The following is a 16,365-nucleotide window of genomic DNA, read 5'->3' on the forward strand; positions in this document are numbered from 1 at the left end:
TATACGCTAAAATAAAACAAAAGTTTCTTTTTTCGCGTGCTGCCAAATGTTTTACTAGTAGTGGTAATCAGGATTCGAGTCCTTTCTTTTAGCGTTAGAATTCCTCAAGTCAAAAATACCACTTAAATAATTCCTTATATTGTTCCATATATACCATGTGATGCATACATGTTTCAGTCTAACTAGAAATTTATATTTTATTAATATTTATTTTACAGAGATTTAATTATAACTGCAATAATAATATTTATATATATAAACTATTAAATTAAATTCATCTTTTTATTAATAAACTGCAAAGATACAAAAACTGATTTGAATGTTTTTGAAAGGCGCACCATAATCATTTTGTGAAAAATGGCGGACAGTATTCCAATAATTGTTACTTGAGAAACTCTAGTAAATAGATGGTCGGTCGTCGATCGCGCAATCTGACGAGGAATGCGGCAAGCAGAGCTCTTTTTATTTCTCCTATACGGTCAAGTGGAGTGTGGAGTGTACTAATTTATCGAAAATAATCACGGATACGACTCGGCTTCGTTCCCGCAGTTTCACATCGAGTGAGTAAATCGGGGACGAGGCAAAGGCTCGGACCTGGGTTTCCCGTCACGTGCCGCGTTGGCTCGACAGCGCGTTCGCTTCGCGTTTCGATTTCCGCGAGCGTGCACGATTCCTCGCGCGGCCACTGGTTTGTGCTGGTTTGGCAGATACACCCCGATGACGATACGACGACGATGCGTCCTATTGTTTATTCATACGATTCACGATTCTCCGTCCCCGGAGAACGGGTGCAGCTTCCTTCATCTGAGCAAAATTCAATAGAGATCCCGATTGCACGACCCGCGCGTACGGAACCCCTCTGTTTTCCTCCTGTGTAGCGTGTATCTCCGTCTTTCGTCCCTCGCCCATGGATTCTAGATCTCCTGCCCTTTTGTTTTCAGACGAGGTATACAATAATCCACATAAATGAGCCGAACCCTGCGAAAATGAGTTCGCTACAGCAAGGAAACAGGTTCCTGCCATTCTCAAACAACAATTTACAAAGAAAACAATTGTCTATGCAAGGTACAGCTTTGGAAATGTAACATCTATATGAGCACGATAGCCTTTCCATCTTAGGTCCATCAAGGTGTCTACTCGGTACATTCTTTTCCAGGGGGCCTACCTCAAAGTTTGAGCGGTAGCGAGACTGACGTTTCCACATCCAATGAGAATCTGAGCAACGAAGAGAGATATGTCATACGGCATACGGCTCGGCAAGAACCGCAAGGTCAGGAAAATCAGCAACAGAGTCCCTCCAGATCTTCCAGTCACAAAGAAAATATACCAAATATTCAGGTACATTCAAAACATGTACGCGCTCAAAACTGTAAAAGTATACCAAACGGTGCAACTAATTACATGAATGCATTATTTTGTAATTTAGTATTATTATCTAAAGTTAATAAGTTTGTCATGATACAGGGCAACCTACATAATAGGAACAGTCTGAAAGACAGCTTGAACGGGTCTAACAGGAACAGTCTGAAGGAGAGTTTGAACGGCTCCAACCGGAACAGTCTGAAGGACAGCATCAATGGATCCAATCGGAACAGCTTGAAGGACAACTTGAGCAACCGTACCAGTGGTTCCAACAGGAGCAGCCTAGATGTCTCGACGAGTTCTTACAACACGTTAATTATACATAACGCTAACGACGACAGCTCGTGGATACCATCTGGAAGGTAAACACAAATGTTTATGATTAATTACTCCTAAGGTTATTTTGGATTGCATCTCCTATCTGCGTCAACAGGTTGTCGGGCATAGTGAGGGAACATGGAGATGTGGGTTACTTGTATTGCGACGGAAAGGGTCATTCCAACAGTCCCACGATACAGTCCTTGTCCAATCTGCCACACGAGGATTACGTCCACGAACAATCTGGTGGTGGTTGCCAAGAAATCACGGATATTCCGGATGATTATCTTAATCAGTCTCAGGTATGTTGGTCTACCAGAACAATTAGCACAACACGTAATTGGTTGAATTATTAATTATTTGTTGAATTACTTATTTAAAGTAACATCGTAAATAATATGTCTCAGGAGTTAAATACATCATATGTATGATATGTTATAAAGTGATATTAATGTTAAATTGATGGTTAATGTATTATTTTTCAAATTTAAGTTTGGTCTACGTATGCGCTTTGCAGGTCTTGAAACATCTAGCGAAAGAGGTAAAAGTGCCGTCGTATTCTAACAGTGGCAGTCTAGAGATGAGATTAGGAGAGATGAGAATAAGAGACGGCGACAGGAGAAAGCAGAACGACAGCGAGTACGAAGGCAGATCGACACCGTGCTACGTATCCACGCTGTTTAAAAGTAAACACAGGCTCTTCGGACCAACGGAGAAGTTAACTGTATCGCGATCACAGCCAGATCTATCCAGGATCAACAAGGCGGACATCGATAATTATAAGCTTCGAACAACGTCGCCCCGGTAACGTAATATTGATTATTTTCTACATATTTATACTTTGTGCAAACGCTGCGATATCTAGCTGACAGCTGCATCTCCATAGACCGCAGACTAAGGGACGGGAAGAGTTGGAAAGGGAGATGGGCGAGTTGTGGCCGTCGTCGGAGATGATTCAGATAATAATCCAAGAGAACAGCGCGTTGAAGCTCGAATTGGATCACTGCTACAGCAAGGTTGCCAAGACACAGAAGCTGGAGCAGGAGATAGCGAAGGTGCATCGTGTCCACGAGGAGCTTGCGGCGTCTTGCGAGCGACGGGAGAAACTGGAGCGTGCCGCCCGAATGAGGCTGCAAAACGAATGCCGTCGGTTGACCGAATTAAATCGCGCGTACAGAGACCAGATCGACCTGCTGTCCGCACGTACGGACAGTCCGCCGATCGTCGAGACAATGCGGAAGGAACTAACGCAACGCGAGCTGCTCATCGGACAGCTCATCACTCAGAGTACGATTCGTTTCGTTGCATTCACACGCAAAAATACGATTTCTCTCTGAATTTATTCTTTCGTGTATTTTTAGACAAAGAGTTGACCGCTGCGAAGGAGAGACAGGAGATTGAGCTGGCGGCGCAGCGGGCCACTTTGCAAGAACAACGTACGCACATCGACATTCTGGATACCGCGCTGACGAACGCGCAAGGCAATGTTGTACGACTGGAAGAAGAAGTAAGTTGATTTATTATTAATAAATTTTATAAATATAATTTAATTAAAAAAAAAAGAGAGAAAGAGACAGCTTTCATAAGTAATTATATTGGTCACAACAATGGATATAATTAGAATTATTTTCGTTTGTCAAGTGTCGAAAGAAGCAAGTGTACGTGGAGAGAGTGGGCCAGCTTCAGCGAGCCTTGTCTTCGCTTCAAGCGTCTAGCGATAGACGAGAAGAGACCGAGAGACAACTGAGAGGTCAGCTGGAAAGAGAGTTGCGCGAGGGTGGCGGAGGTGGCGGCGGTGGTAACGGCAATGAGCAGAATTCAAACGGCGAGACGATCGCGGATCTGAAACGACGATTACGCGAACGGGACGAGAAGATCATGTCGCTCGAGGGCGATGTCGTAAAGTGGGAACAACGCTACCTCGAGGAAAGCGCATTGAGGCAAGCGGCTATCGATGCTGCCAGCTTGCCAAAGTCAGTATAGTCTCATTCGTCCGCCCCGCCCCCCCCATCACGTTTGTCCTTTTTTCTTACGTTTGTTTATCTCTGTGATTAGAGACGCGAAAATCGCCGCTCTGGAAAAGACCAGTCAGGATGCAGAGAAATTAATCGCCGAGGCTCGTTCGGAGAAGATGAGACACATGGACGAGGTGCACGCCGCACAAAAGAAATTGGCCGATCTCGAATCTAGGTAAGAGTTGAATATATGTCCGACAAATCGCGATTGCTATACTCACGAATCAATCCATTAATGTAATCAATGTTCCTGATTCTAATAGAATGAAGGACTTGGAGTCCAAGCTAGCCGAGAGAGATGCCATGATCAGGGTGTTGCAGAAACACACGTACGACAAAGCCGACAGCAGTAGCAGCAGCGGCGTGGGTAGCTATCCTGCCGCGCACTCGTCTCACTCGAGTACCTCGGCGGATCATCACACCGCGCTGACAAGCACGCCGGAACTTGGTAAAGATGAGAAACCTTGGCGGATGAGACACAATTTCGATCACGATAATTCTTCGATAAGCTTTTCGATAATCTTTTACAAGTTACAGCATTTATAGTAATACCTTCCTTCTCTCGTTTCTTTTTTTCGCACGAAAAGTGAGCAGCGTACTCGGCGGTGGCAGCGGCTACGGCAGCACCGGCTCTTACGGCGTTTCCGACAGTTATAAGTATAGAAAGCAGGGCAGCTTTGAGCAGACTAATAAGAGTCTCGACGATCAACTGAAAGAGCTAGACTCTCAGCTGCTTAGCAAGGTACGCAGAATATAAGATGAGAATGTAGCGTTCCGCGTATGATCGACTCTCAGAAGCTCTCGAGTCTCACTTTACTCCGTTGCTCTCGCGTTACATATTATCTATAAGACTATAACCACGTACGTGCGCCGTCTGATACATTGACATTTACATTTTGTTCACATTAATGTTTACCTGTTTTTTTCTTTCTTTCCATCAATAGAGTAGATACATTAATTTACGGACGATCGTAGTTCTTTAGCAACTCTTTTTAATAGTCGCCGCTGATCATGCAAATATTACAGGTCACACGTTCGAAGGTATACGTGCGTTGCTGTGTATGGCTCTCTGGAGCACCTTTCGTTAGCTCAGTCATGTTTTCTTTTTTCTTTTTTTCTTTTTTTTTTCTTAATTAAGAACTTTTGAGAATAGCTAGCGTGTACGTACGCGGGTACGTAGGACGGAGGAGAAATCTCAAGTAGATATTCAATCGCTCTTAAATGGTAAATTCGAAACGAGAAACGTTACATTCTAGCTATTCTCTGGTTGGAGTTATTTTGAAGTTAATCGCATAATATTGTGTGACTTAACACAGTTTAAGATTTTACTTTATTTTTATATATTTTTTTTATGTATTATATATCGAGAGAACTATGTGTTACTATTAATATTCTCCGAATGACTTTCGGTGCTTTTATACACATGTGTGTGCCGTAAAATATTGTTTTATTTTTATTTATTTGGTTTTATCGAATATGTGTATATTAACCGTTTGTCAAAATTGTGCTCGAGTAGATTAGCCAAAATAGATCTCACGTTTTACACAGATTAATCTTTTTTCTCTTCTTTTTTTTTCTCGAATTGTTCCACTAATTCCCCCTGAGAATCCTTACCTTCTCTCCCGTCCGTCCGTTCGTATCCCTGAATGTGCATGTGCGAGCGTTTTATGCGAGCACTAACCCCTTTTCCAGGTCCCGGCCTCCTATCTGCAACCCGTGCGTTCTCTCTTTCTTGTTTCAGCGGGCACTTTGCTGTTTTCCAGGATTCTCTAATCCAGGCACTGCGTCGCGAAAAGGAAAAATACCCAAGCCACTACTGGCGGGTGTAGATAGCACAGGTACCTCGAGCACCGCCTCGAGCAAGAGTCGATTGCTGGACGACTCGTCCGGTAGCGGCGTCGACGTGGTGTCGTCGAGCATAATCGAGTTCGCCAACGCGGCGGCCAGGCTGAAGGGCACTATCTCGCGACTGTCGGACGGCGCCAGCGGCGGCAAGCCGACCGAGGACATGATGCTGCTCGAGAAGCAGGGGAGGAGCTCGCAGCGGCAGCGGATGGCAGCAGAGGTGGGCGGCGAGCCACGTCGCGCTGGGAGCCTGCCGCCCAGCTCGTTACCCCGACCGCCGAGGGCACTCAAGGCGACTAGCGCCAACTCCCGCTACTGTCGTCTGAGCGACACGGAGACGCGCAAGAAGTCGGATCCCGGACCGGGGATGCTGGACGCCTCATCCGCGACGAGCGGCGCGAGTGGCGGTGGGAAGATGACGCGCGATTCCTCCGGTCATTGTAGCAGCATCGAATATGGTAGATTCGACACCGGCGCCGTCATTGCGAAGACGTCGCGCAGCAAGAAGAAGACTTCCGTGGAGAGTCTCATGGCGAACAGCTCGCCGAAGAAATCGTCGGTCGGCGGCGGCGGCGGCAGCGGTCACGAGTACGAGAGGCTGCAATCCGACACGATCACGATCAGCAGTCGCAAGAAGTCGTTTGGCGGCAACTCTTGCGCGTTGGAGTCGACGGTGAGGCATCGGGAGATGCAGAACCGCTCGTTCATCCCGCCGCCGCCGTCGTCCCGCGCCCGCTTCGGCGAGTACGGCCGCCTGAGCGACGGCGAATCCTCGATAGCGGCGGCAACCGCTGTCCTCAAAGGCGGCGGTAACACCTTGAGGAAGCAGACGGGAGCGAGCGGATCCTCCCGCGGACAGAGCACCGGCAGCACCGTCAGCAGCAAGAGCGGCCGCGATTCCGGTGGAACCGCTAGTAGCGAGGCATCGACGGCTTCCCTACCGCCGACCAAGGCGAGGTCGATACCGCGTCCCAGCAACTACCGCATCCAATTTTGAGTAGCCCGTATTTATGCGCGACACCTCGCTCGGTAGATTCGAGAGGCCGATCTCGGTCGGGAACTGGTACAATCTCGAAACGAGCGTGACACGGTTCTCGAGACTCGTCGGTCGAATACTCGTTTCGGTATCCCGAATCGACGGTTTTATAATGAAGCGTCTTCATAAACTGCAGCATTGACAATTCGGCCGAATTCTCGTCCAAAGACAATGATTGAATTTCGATATCGATGTGCTAGGATCGATCGCCTTTAATTTCTGTATCACTGTCACTGTATTGTATACGTTTGAAAAATTGTTGGGGTAACTGATTGCAAACTCTTGATCAACGAAGTAAAATTTCGTAAGACCGGATGAACACGGACAGTTTCGGGGTTTTCATTGGTTTTAACGTCCAAGAAATCGAAGCGCGGCTGTAACAACGGAATCGTAGACAAGAAGAACGACGCAGTCCTTGGAACTGTAGCCTCTGGTGAATTCGTTTTTCCAACGGTTGATCGGTTTAGGTCGAAATTACTGAAATTTCGGTTTGCACAACGCGGTCTTGACGAATTCTCTCTCAAGTTTATATCGCATAATCGCGATTGATTTTTAAATGAAGGCGTGACGCCGTGACCAAACTGCTTCGCGTATTTCGAGATTACTACGTTTCGACGATTAGGCCTCTCGAGTCTGAGCGTGTTTCACGCTTCTAAGAGATCCGAGATTCGAGTATAACAACCATAAGTACGCGGGCACGGGAGTCGATAGCGCGAGTCTGGTGCCGAGCGTCAAGTACAAGTTTTCGCGAGACACAATCGTCGATGTTTCTCGTCGAGTCTCGTTATAACGTAACCACGAGCTTGCGATGCACGTAAGCAACACGATGCGAAGGATGGCCATAACGGGGAAGCGCCTAAGCAACCTAAGCTGGCGCGTCGCGCCATTACGATTACTATTCATTATTTAGTAAAGCCAATCGCCAGGCCATAACGAACACCACGACCTATAACTAACGTAGCGACGTAGTATATGACCTAGTCATTACCAAAGTAACTCTCTCGATAGAATAGGAAAGAAGAATTGTCTTCCCTGATCGCATCCCGCGTGTAACGGCGGCCTTTCAGGAGGATATACTTCGCTCCTCCTGGGTGAAGTGCCTTTCTCGCGGATCGCCTCGCGCGCGATCCATTTCTTGTTGCAAACGCGCGTCTCCGTTTCCCTTTTCCGCGAACGAAAAGAGAAACTGGCGCGAAGGTAATTTTCTATTGCGATGTGGAAGCACGTTACGATACCTCAGCTCCGAAAGCTCGATCTTGTAAAGAAGGAGAGACCGAATCGCGAACGGGATGATACCGCGACGATGCGCTTCCTTCCGTTTGTCGGTCGTTCGGCGATACATTCTCACCCTCGCGCGTTTCTCCTCTCTTTTCTCGGTCGTCGGTTGGTTTCGTCGTCTCGCGGAGACACGCACACACGCCTTCTTGTTTGATATAGAGACGATACTTCTTTTCGCGTAGCTTTATCGTAATGTAACGATCCTTCCCGGAGATCGCGTAGGTATAGAAAATCGGATTATCTCATTTACCTAGCTATTATTTTAACGTTTACTATTTTTTCAGGGCGCGTGACGATTAAGGTAGTCTCCCCGCGCTTAGAAGAAAAAACGAAGCGATAAACGAAGAACGCCAAAGTGTAAAACTTATATATATTATTTCTCTTGCGATATATCTGTATATTATTACATCTCTGTGTTCTGCCACAATATATGTACGTTGCTGTATTCCGATCGAGAGATATGAAGCAAGAAAAAGATCTTTTACAAGATCGTCAGATGATAAGATCTCTTGTCTAAGATTTGAATAGCTTCGACGTGGCTTTCAAGCATGGTATGAACGGCTTTTGTAATTTATTCATTAATTTGTTAATGTCTTGAATCAATTTCCTTGATTTACGCGTGTATAGGAGTGCACCGAGCAAATTTATTTTATTTAAAAAAAATTATATGTATACATATCGCAGAGCAAATTATATATATTTGCATATATATTATACAAGGTGATTTTTAACAAATATTTTAGAGGGTGAAAATTCTTGATTTTTTGATTGTGATATATTTCATCAATTTTTATTCTGAAATTCTTCCAAACTGAAATTATTCAATCAAAGTTTTCTCTATCATTCTTTTAATATCATCTAATATTGTGTTACGTCTCCTAGAGTTTCCACAGTAACAGTAAAGAAACTGTTTAAAGTGCTTGCGTTTCATTATAATTTATCTCTCTTTCCAGAACAAGTTGGACAGGTGTTTCAGTATTCTCAATCAAAATTCAATCACATAAATATAAATATTTTTAAGTGTTATTCGAAAAAAGTAATTGTAATGCAGACACACATACACGATATAGTTTAGAGGCTTTGTAAAAAATTTCCGAGTTACACTAAAATAAGGATAAATGCTCGGAAAATACAAAATTTAAATAACCTGTGTTCACATGATACTTTTCTTGTTTTAGATTTTAAATTCACCCTCTGAAATATAGAATGTTTAATCAGAATCATCCTGTATAGTGTATATCATAAATGTCTCCTAATATAATTCACCGAGTATTTATTTGTGTTACATATTTTGGAATTAGTTATCTAATATATGCACGCGTACGCGCTTAATGTATAGTTCTGTTTTCCTCTCCCTGATTTATATATATAAAGCGTTTTATGTAATGCGGCGCAATTAAGCTAAATTTTCTTTCGAACTTGTAACATATGGATACGGACTGATTGTGATGTAGCGAAGTGTTACAACGCGCGATTAGGCTAGAGCTCTCTATAAAAAAAAAGGGAATAAGCGTTATAAAGTAACTGCGAGACGTATCTCGTGTAGTTTGGAATAGCCGAAAAAAGTCCTTGAATAAAAAGCGGTTTCTTTCTCGAGAGTGATATATAAAACCCGACGAACGAATCGTGAGACAAAATCGCGCATATATGCTACATGATGCTGTGAGTGTGAAGGTGATGATGCTAATAGATAATCTTGCATTCAATGATACGGAATATTGGCACACGCCTCCGCCGTATTCCGATTTTTCTTTCTTTTTCTAATCTAATCGCGCAAAATTTGCCAATGTCTTTCCACAGGGCGGAGAGAGACAGGCAAGCGAAACGAGGATATCGCGAGAAACCAATGTGCCTTCCTATATATATGCAAGAATACCAAATTGCGACGTCACCAAAGAAACAAAAGAGCATCCTGCGAAAGCGAAATGCGAGCCTGCGTAGCTCATTATCTGCGTGTCCACGTAAATGATTTATTATCTATCGTTCCTATAATATTCTCGCACGTGCATGCGCCAACTAAAGCGGGACTTGGACTCGAAAGTGCGCGGGGCACTTTCGTGAGAGATTATATTCCTTCTTAAATCGGGCGGCGGTGCTCAGGCATAAAACGTCGCCTGATCGTTTTCGCTCTCTATTTTTAATACGACCGTTCACTCCGCGACAATCCGTTCTGATCATTTATCATACCTGTTACGGTGATCATCGATGTCACTCTTTGTCGAGACCACTACTTGTCGAATGAAGTCTGTGGTTTCGATAGCTTTACCGTACGCGCTCCTAGCAATTGTAGAATCCGTAGAGCTTCCCGTGGCCTTGCGAAAATCGCTTCCATCGATCTGCGAAAGAAAGTGCGTGCGTCGATTGACGCCCCGTCTCTCGTAGACCGATTAATAACGAATACCTTTTTCTCAATGTTTTTGTACTCGAAAGAACGCCGGCAGCAGTTTTGCTCGATGTAAAAAAAAAAAGAAACGTTTGAATTACAGCCCCTCTTGTAAACTGTGCGTTTATTCATTTTGATTTCACAATAGAAAGGAAATCGGCAGTAAACCTTCATCTAGCTATATCTTACACTCGAAGTATCTTCAGTTCTTCCATCTGTTGCTTCCTTTTCTTTTTCACCGTTTCCTTTTATGCTTGTGCGACCTGTCCCTGTGTCTTGTATCATCCTCATCCTCCGTGGGCCTTTTCCTCTCGTTATCACGATGCCGACGTTCTCGATCGCTGTGTTCGTCCTTTCTACCTCTTCTTTCCGATATCTCTTCGCTCTGATCTCTTCTTCGGTCGTTGTTTTCATCTTTCTTGCTTCTTCTTTCCGACCTCTCTTCGCTGTGGCCCCTTCTCTGATCACTGTTCCTATCCCGTCGTTCTTCTCTTCTTCTTCTATCTTTTCGTTCGCTGTCGTATTTATTTCTCTCATGATGATCATCATGCGATCTGTCTTCCTTTCTCCTGTCTCTAGTATCTCTGTCTTCTCTCCGGCGCTCGTGCTTTCTGTGTTCGGAGACGCGATCTTTATCGCTCTCCCTTCTTCTTCCTTCCTCTCTATTTTTATTCTCTATTTTGTCATGATCCTTATCGCGCGATGCTTCAGGTTTCTTTGAGGAGGAGTAATTTTCATCGCGTTTCTTCGTCTTGTCCTCCTCGTCGAAATATCGGATACCTTTTCCCTTGCCACGCCAACGCATCTTGGCGACCGATTGCGAGAAATCCACGTGTATTCTTCGGTCGTCGATCAGAACGTTGTCCATCTTGAAGTATGCGTCCTCGCAGCTTTTGCGATCGGCGAATTCGATGAACGCGTACTGCAAGGAGTCGCCCGTTTGGTGATCTCTTATAACTTCGCAGCTGCAACAGTCAACGAATCATAAGATTTAATAAATGTGTAACACATATCGTAATAAACTGATATATATATATATATATATGAAATAAAATAAATGAGGAAATTAATCGAACACGAACTATATAATGCATAATTATCAGCATAATAAAAACTATAAATTATAAATGTTTACATACCCAACAATTTTCCCGAATCGACTAAAGATAATTTCGAGATCGTCGTCGTTCGTGACCGGATTTAACTTGCAGACAAACAACACGTTTTCCGGCGGGGCAATATCCGCATCCGGTATATCTCCTACAATCTCCAATATTGTGGCTCTCGCTTTTGCTTCCTTTTTCTTCTGTATTTCCATAATCTCTTCCGCGGTCATACCGCCAGTATCGTCGATTGCTTCATCTGCCCCAATTCTATCGCTCTAAATATGGACAAACAAAATAAACAAAAAAAATGTGTAAAAATGGTGAAGATATCTTAAATATGTTCAAACTTGTATTTATAATAAGCAAAATTAAATAAATAGGCATAATAAAAAGGCACGGAAGGAAAACATATTTGTTTACAAGCTTATTTTTATCAAAGGAAAAGAGATGCATAGATGTAAACATACATGGAGCAGACGTTATCAACGCGTAAAGAAACGAACGTGTGACATTTATTTTCTAAATGTGGCATACCATTAGAGCTTCCTTCGTAGGTTCCGGGCTTCTGTCGGGAATCACGAATCCTACAGGATCGTCAAACGGATCCTCCAAAATAACGGTGTGAGATATCCTTATATCTTGATACGGTCTTTGATCTCCATCGCAGATGGTTTCGTTAAACTTGAGAACCACCTCCAATCCCTCTGTGATCTCTCCGAACACGCAGTGTTGGTTGTCCAAGGACTGCAGCTCTGATCCCAGCGTGATGAAGAACTGGGAGCCCAGCATGTTGTTCCCGCAATTCACCATGGACAGCAGACCTATACGGCTATGTTTGATCTTCGGCATCTGCTCGGCCTCGTAGTAACGGGCCTTTTCACCTAGTACACGTCCGTACACGCTCTCTCCGCCTTTCCCGGTGCCAGTGGGATCACCGGTCTGTGCGATAAAGTTGGTCTGCACCGAGTGAAAGAGGTTCCAGTTGTAGTACTTGAGTTTGCACAGTTTTAGAAAATTCCGCGTGGCTGCAAAGACAAAAGTAATCACGTAGTGCATCATGCAAATGCAAACGAGAGGTCTGTTCCTTATAGCCGCACTGTTTATTTTGTGCACTTAAAATATGGAACAGATAGGTATTACAACTAGGCGTTAAGGAAGCAAAAAGTTGAAAGAACAGATCTAAATACAGAGATATAATGTAAATTACGCGTTGTGCAGTAGGTGTTTTAAATATTTAAATTCATAAATTGTAGGATTAATTCATTCTTCTTTATTTTTACGTTAAATATGCAATTTTATAATGCTTAAAATACATCATACTTAATTCAGAATTACTTGATGATGCGCATAACTGTGCGGAGAATTTCCTTGATCATCGTGGAAGGATACTCACTTTGAGGACGCTCCTCGGTGTAGAGATCCACCGTGAAATCTCCTATGGTGGTTTCTACCACCACGGCCATGTTTTCTTCTCGGATTTTTTAACTATCGGACAGCAATCTCAATTTTTCTTACGAGAAATAAAATTTATATTTCGAAACGGAGCTCCCGAGCCACCAGAGCCACTAGCTGTAGGCTGTAGGTTACCTCAGTTCTCGTTCTCAGTTCCAGGTTAGGTTCCATGTTCCAGGCCGCATGCAGTAACCCGATCGCGGAATTTTCCGACGCATGCGTCTACCCGCGGACGCGCACGCGCACGCGCGCGCACGTGACCGATCACTTTCATGTAAATAAGTGACACTTGGCACTTGACAGCTTGACACAGTGGTTGGGGTCCCACCCTGGAACCATACGACACAACACACAACGATGCTTGACCCAGATCCGAGGGGGGGGGTTTTATATAGAATTAGGTTAGATTGAGGATAGTTCAAGAACAAATATGTAGAGGTCGGCTATTGTAAAAACATAATAAATACGCGGTAAACAGTAAACAACATCCCGTATGACCGTTCCCGTTGATCCCGTTACAGCGTTTGCTATTTCAAGTTACACAAGTTACACGCCAAGCTACGTTCGATTCTTTTCGACACGTTCGCTCGAACATTATCTCATTCTTTCCCTCCGGAAATCCCTTTTTGAGCGTGACGCGAGACGTGACGAAAATACCGAGATTGAAATTGAAGAGATTTCCCTCCCCAGTGACGAGGTTAGAAAAGCCGCGTTAAGGAATACTTTGCGTAATATTTAATAATAATAATAATATCTCATATTTATATTGATATATTAAATTATATAACTATAACGTGTACAGAATATAGCATTATATAATATATTAATGATATTCGATATCAAGATAATGTTACATAATACTGTATTTAATGTGTATTATTAATGTATTAAATGAAATGAAATGTTAATATATTAATAATATTATGTGTGTGTACTGTTAATTTTATATTATTTGATATCCATACTGTGTATTCATATCCTCGAATGCAATATTATTTTGTGTATCGGAGTTACGATCCTTTCTAGTCCCGCGACGTCTCGTGACCCTTGTACCTACTTATTTTCGCACCTCGTGCGAAAATAAAACTTTCGCGTCTTTTGAACTCGAAAAGAACGCTGAAATAAGAGCGCAAAATTACTGAAATGCGTACAAGTCGCGATTGCTTTGAGTTTGGGTTTTGAATTAATTTCCACCGAGGACCCATAATATTACATGACATTACATGTAGTTCCTAATACCTGCGAATTCTCGAGTTTAGATAACGGATATAGAGACAATCGCACACTTGAATGAGCGACAACACATACACGCAAAATGCAATTAAGATTAAGATCCAACTTGAGTTCGTATCAAAATTTCACAGCACGTTACCATTCACATTTGAATAAAATCAATATCTTTCTTTCTCGTTTGTTCAATCCAAGTGTATCAGGATTCTTTAAAAGTAGTCGAGACTATTCTGAACCACACGGGCAAGTAATTAGCGAACGGCGATATTTGAGATTCGCCATTTCGCTCGCGACCGGAATTGGCATTAAGAGTGCTGGTGCTCTCGTAAAGTAAAACCGTGTAAACTAAATAGTAAAAACAATTATATCCGAGATTCCCCGCTGGGCTTTCTCTGCTTTGCACGTTATGCCAATGCGCGCAACACGCTAAGAATGATATACTTATTTTTGTTAGTATACCCTGCTGACGAGTCTGTGATAAGACTCAACTTTTATCTGTGACAAACAAAACGCGTTATCAACGGTACTTTCTTATCAATCCTATAAATACGAGAGTACGTCTCACCCGAGTTGCACTCTAATAATAAATGATAACGTTGCCGGTACCTCACACGACTCACGTGCACGTGCGTTTTCCGCGATAAGAATTATAAGAAAATGTTGTCGGCGGTAAAGTCCGAGATAGATATGCGCAAGGTGAAGGCTCCGAGGAATATTATCGTGGACTGTGACGCCGGTATCGACGACGCTCTGGCCTTGATCGTTCTCTTGGCTGGCCACACAGACGGGAGAATCCACGTTAAAGCCATCACCTGTGTTAACGGTAACACCAAAGTGGACAATGTCGTGAGAAACGTGTTCAGAACGCTCAACGTATGCAACTGCACGGATGTAAGTTTTAATTATCATTCATTCGTTTAGACATCCGATTTACCGGAGAAGGCGAGATTAATAAGATTTGACTATGATATTTATCTTATGCGCTGAATTTGTCGAGAGAAACGACTGCAGTCTCAAAGAACATCTCAACATTCTTTTAAATATATATTATCGAGTCATTTGTAATTTTATAACGGCGAATCACCTGACCGTACAATTATATAAAAATATACGTAAATTAATCTGATCATCAATCGCGTAATCACAATTAAGGGTGAAGGACTTAAAGCGTTACATGTGAAATTGTTTCATATATATATATAGATACCCGTTTATCGAGGAGCGTATTCGCCTCTGCTGGATACTCCAAATGCGAAGGAAACGGCATTGGAGCAGTATCACGGAACTGATGGATTCGGAGATGCGTTTGCCGACGACCCGGACACGAGTAAACTTCAACAAGAGCATGCCGCGTGCGCGTTACACAGAATCACGTCGGAGGATCCAGGTACAACCCAGTAAAACCCTCTCTTTTGCTACAATTAGCTTAATTAATTTAATAACAACTGTTTTATAATTAAGGTAACATTTCCGTGGTCTGCATCGGTCCCCTGACGAACGTAGCGATGGCTATGAAACTGTATCCAGAGTTTGCGGACAACGTGAAGGAATTTTTTGTGATGGGTGGAAATTCAACTGGTAATTATTTGTGTTAATTGAATTAGTTCGCAGTCTCGTCATAAATTCGATTGGTAAAGCCTTTAAGCGACACAAAGTTAATAAGATTTGACTTGCATGCATTGTTAATCAACTGAGATAATGTATAGTTGACATCGTTTGGCTGTGCATAGTTAGTATGTGTATAATTGTGTCACAATGGAATGGGATGATTAGGAAAACTACATTGCCGTAATTGCATTATTTAAAATGGGAATGAGCGCTCGTGATATTTTTAACGAACTGAAAACATTATATAGATATAACTGAGCGATTGGTATATTGCTTAGATTAAAAAGTTCAGAGGCAAATTATATAATAGAGATAAGAGAAGTGTCTGCATCAGTGTCAATAAGAAAATGTTATCCATGTGTAAACAAAAGTGTGTAGAGTAACAACAATAAAATATTTTCAAAGCACAGGGTAACATAACTGCGCAAGCGGAATTTAATTTCTACGCGGACCCGGAAAGCGTGCACATCGTACTCAACAGCAACAACAAGCCTCTGTGGTTGTTACCATGGGAGTCCTGCTTAGAGACCAGAATTACACATGTACCTACAATTTTATTCATAATTATTGTCAATTATTAAAAAATCATCATAAAATAAATATTATATTGTCACTATAGTAATTAATTGTTCAAGTCAACCTTTATTATTAGCACGAATCAATAGTAACTTTTGAAATAAATTTTTCAGGAATGGCGAAGGGACGTGTTAGGCAAAATAGACAAACCCTGCG

The 16,365-nt window shown here is 42.9% G+C and overlaps 3 protein-coding genes and 1 long non-coding RNA gene across 5 annotated transcripts; 2 read left to right on the forward strand and 2 right to left on the reverse strand.

The window, feature by feature from the left end:
• Window positions 1–307: 307 nt before the first annotated feature.
• Window positions 308–9,450, forward strand: LOC139821599 (uncharacterized). 2 transcript variants are annotated; one of them, XM_071792774.1, is made up of 13 exons: window positions 308–560; window positions 942–1,065; window positions 1,157–1,338; window positions 1,465–1,724; window positions 1,796–1,982; window positions 2,198–2,484; window positions 2,567–2,967; window positions 3,042–3,187; window positions 3,322–3,653; window positions 3,736–3,870; window positions 3,959–4,143; window positions 4,283–4,437; window positions 5,437–9,450. In XM_071792774.1, exons 2-13 carry the CDS (start codon window positions 987–989, stop codon window positions 6,535–6,537), a joined length of 3,450 nt encoding a protein of 1,149 aa, XP_071648875.1. In that variant the 5' UTR covers window positions 308–560; window positions 942–986; the 3' UTR covers window positions 6,538–9,450. The 2 variants fall into 2 exon arrangements, with proteins under 2 accessions (XP_071648875.1, XP_071648876.1); XM_071792775.1 differs by lacking the exon at window positions 308–560 and adding an exon at window positions 595–688.
• LOC139821635 (uncharacterized) lies at window positions 695–1,614 on the reverse strand. The gene is made up of 3 exons (XR_011734309.1): window positions 1,475–1,614; window positions 1,166–1,367; window positions 695–978 (listed from the first exon to the last, which is right to left on the reverse strand). It is a non-coding gene; the product is annotated as an uncharacterized lncRNA (long non-coding RNA).
• An 894-nt stretch (window positions 9,451–10,344) lies between the features above and the next one.
• On the reverse strand, window positions 10,345–14,471 carry LOC139821608 (peptidyl-prolyl cis-trans isomerase sig-7). Its single transcript, XM_071792791.1, has 5 exons — window positions 13,761–14,471; window positions 12,737–13,124; window positions 11,878–12,368; window positions 11,377–11,618; window positions 10,345–11,202 (listed from the first exon to the last, which is right to left on the reverse strand). The coding sequence occupies exons 2-5, from the start codon at window positions 12,804–12,806 to the stop codon at window positions 10,473–10,475; spliced, it is 1,533 nt and encodes a 510-aa protein (XP_071648892.1). The 5' UTR covers window positions 12,807–13,124; window positions 13,761–14,471; the 3' UTR covers window positions 10,345–10,472.
• LOC139821617 (uncharacterized) lies at window positions 13,027–16,176 on the forward strand. The gene is made up of 5 exons (XM_071792812.1): window positions 13,027–13,492; window positions 14,701–14,916; window positions 15,229–15,412; window positions 15,487–15,603; window positions 16,044–16,176. Exons 1-5 carry the CDS (start codon window positions 13,289–13,291, stop codon window positions 16,046–16,048), a joined length of 726 nt encoding a protein of 241 aa, XP_071648913.1. The 5' UTR covers window positions 13,027–13,288; the 3' UTR covers window positions 16,049–16,176.
• The last annotated feature ends 189 nt before the right edge of the window (window positions 16,177–16,365 follow it).

Source organism: Temnothorax longispinosus, chromosome 11, assembly GCF_030848805.1.
Source record: "Temnothorax longispinosus isolate EJ_2023e chromosome 11, Tlon_JGU_v1, whole genome shotgun sequence".
Lineage (NCBI taxonomy): Eukaryota > Metazoa > Arthropoda > Insecta > Hymenoptera > Formicidae > Temnothorax > Temnothorax longispinosus.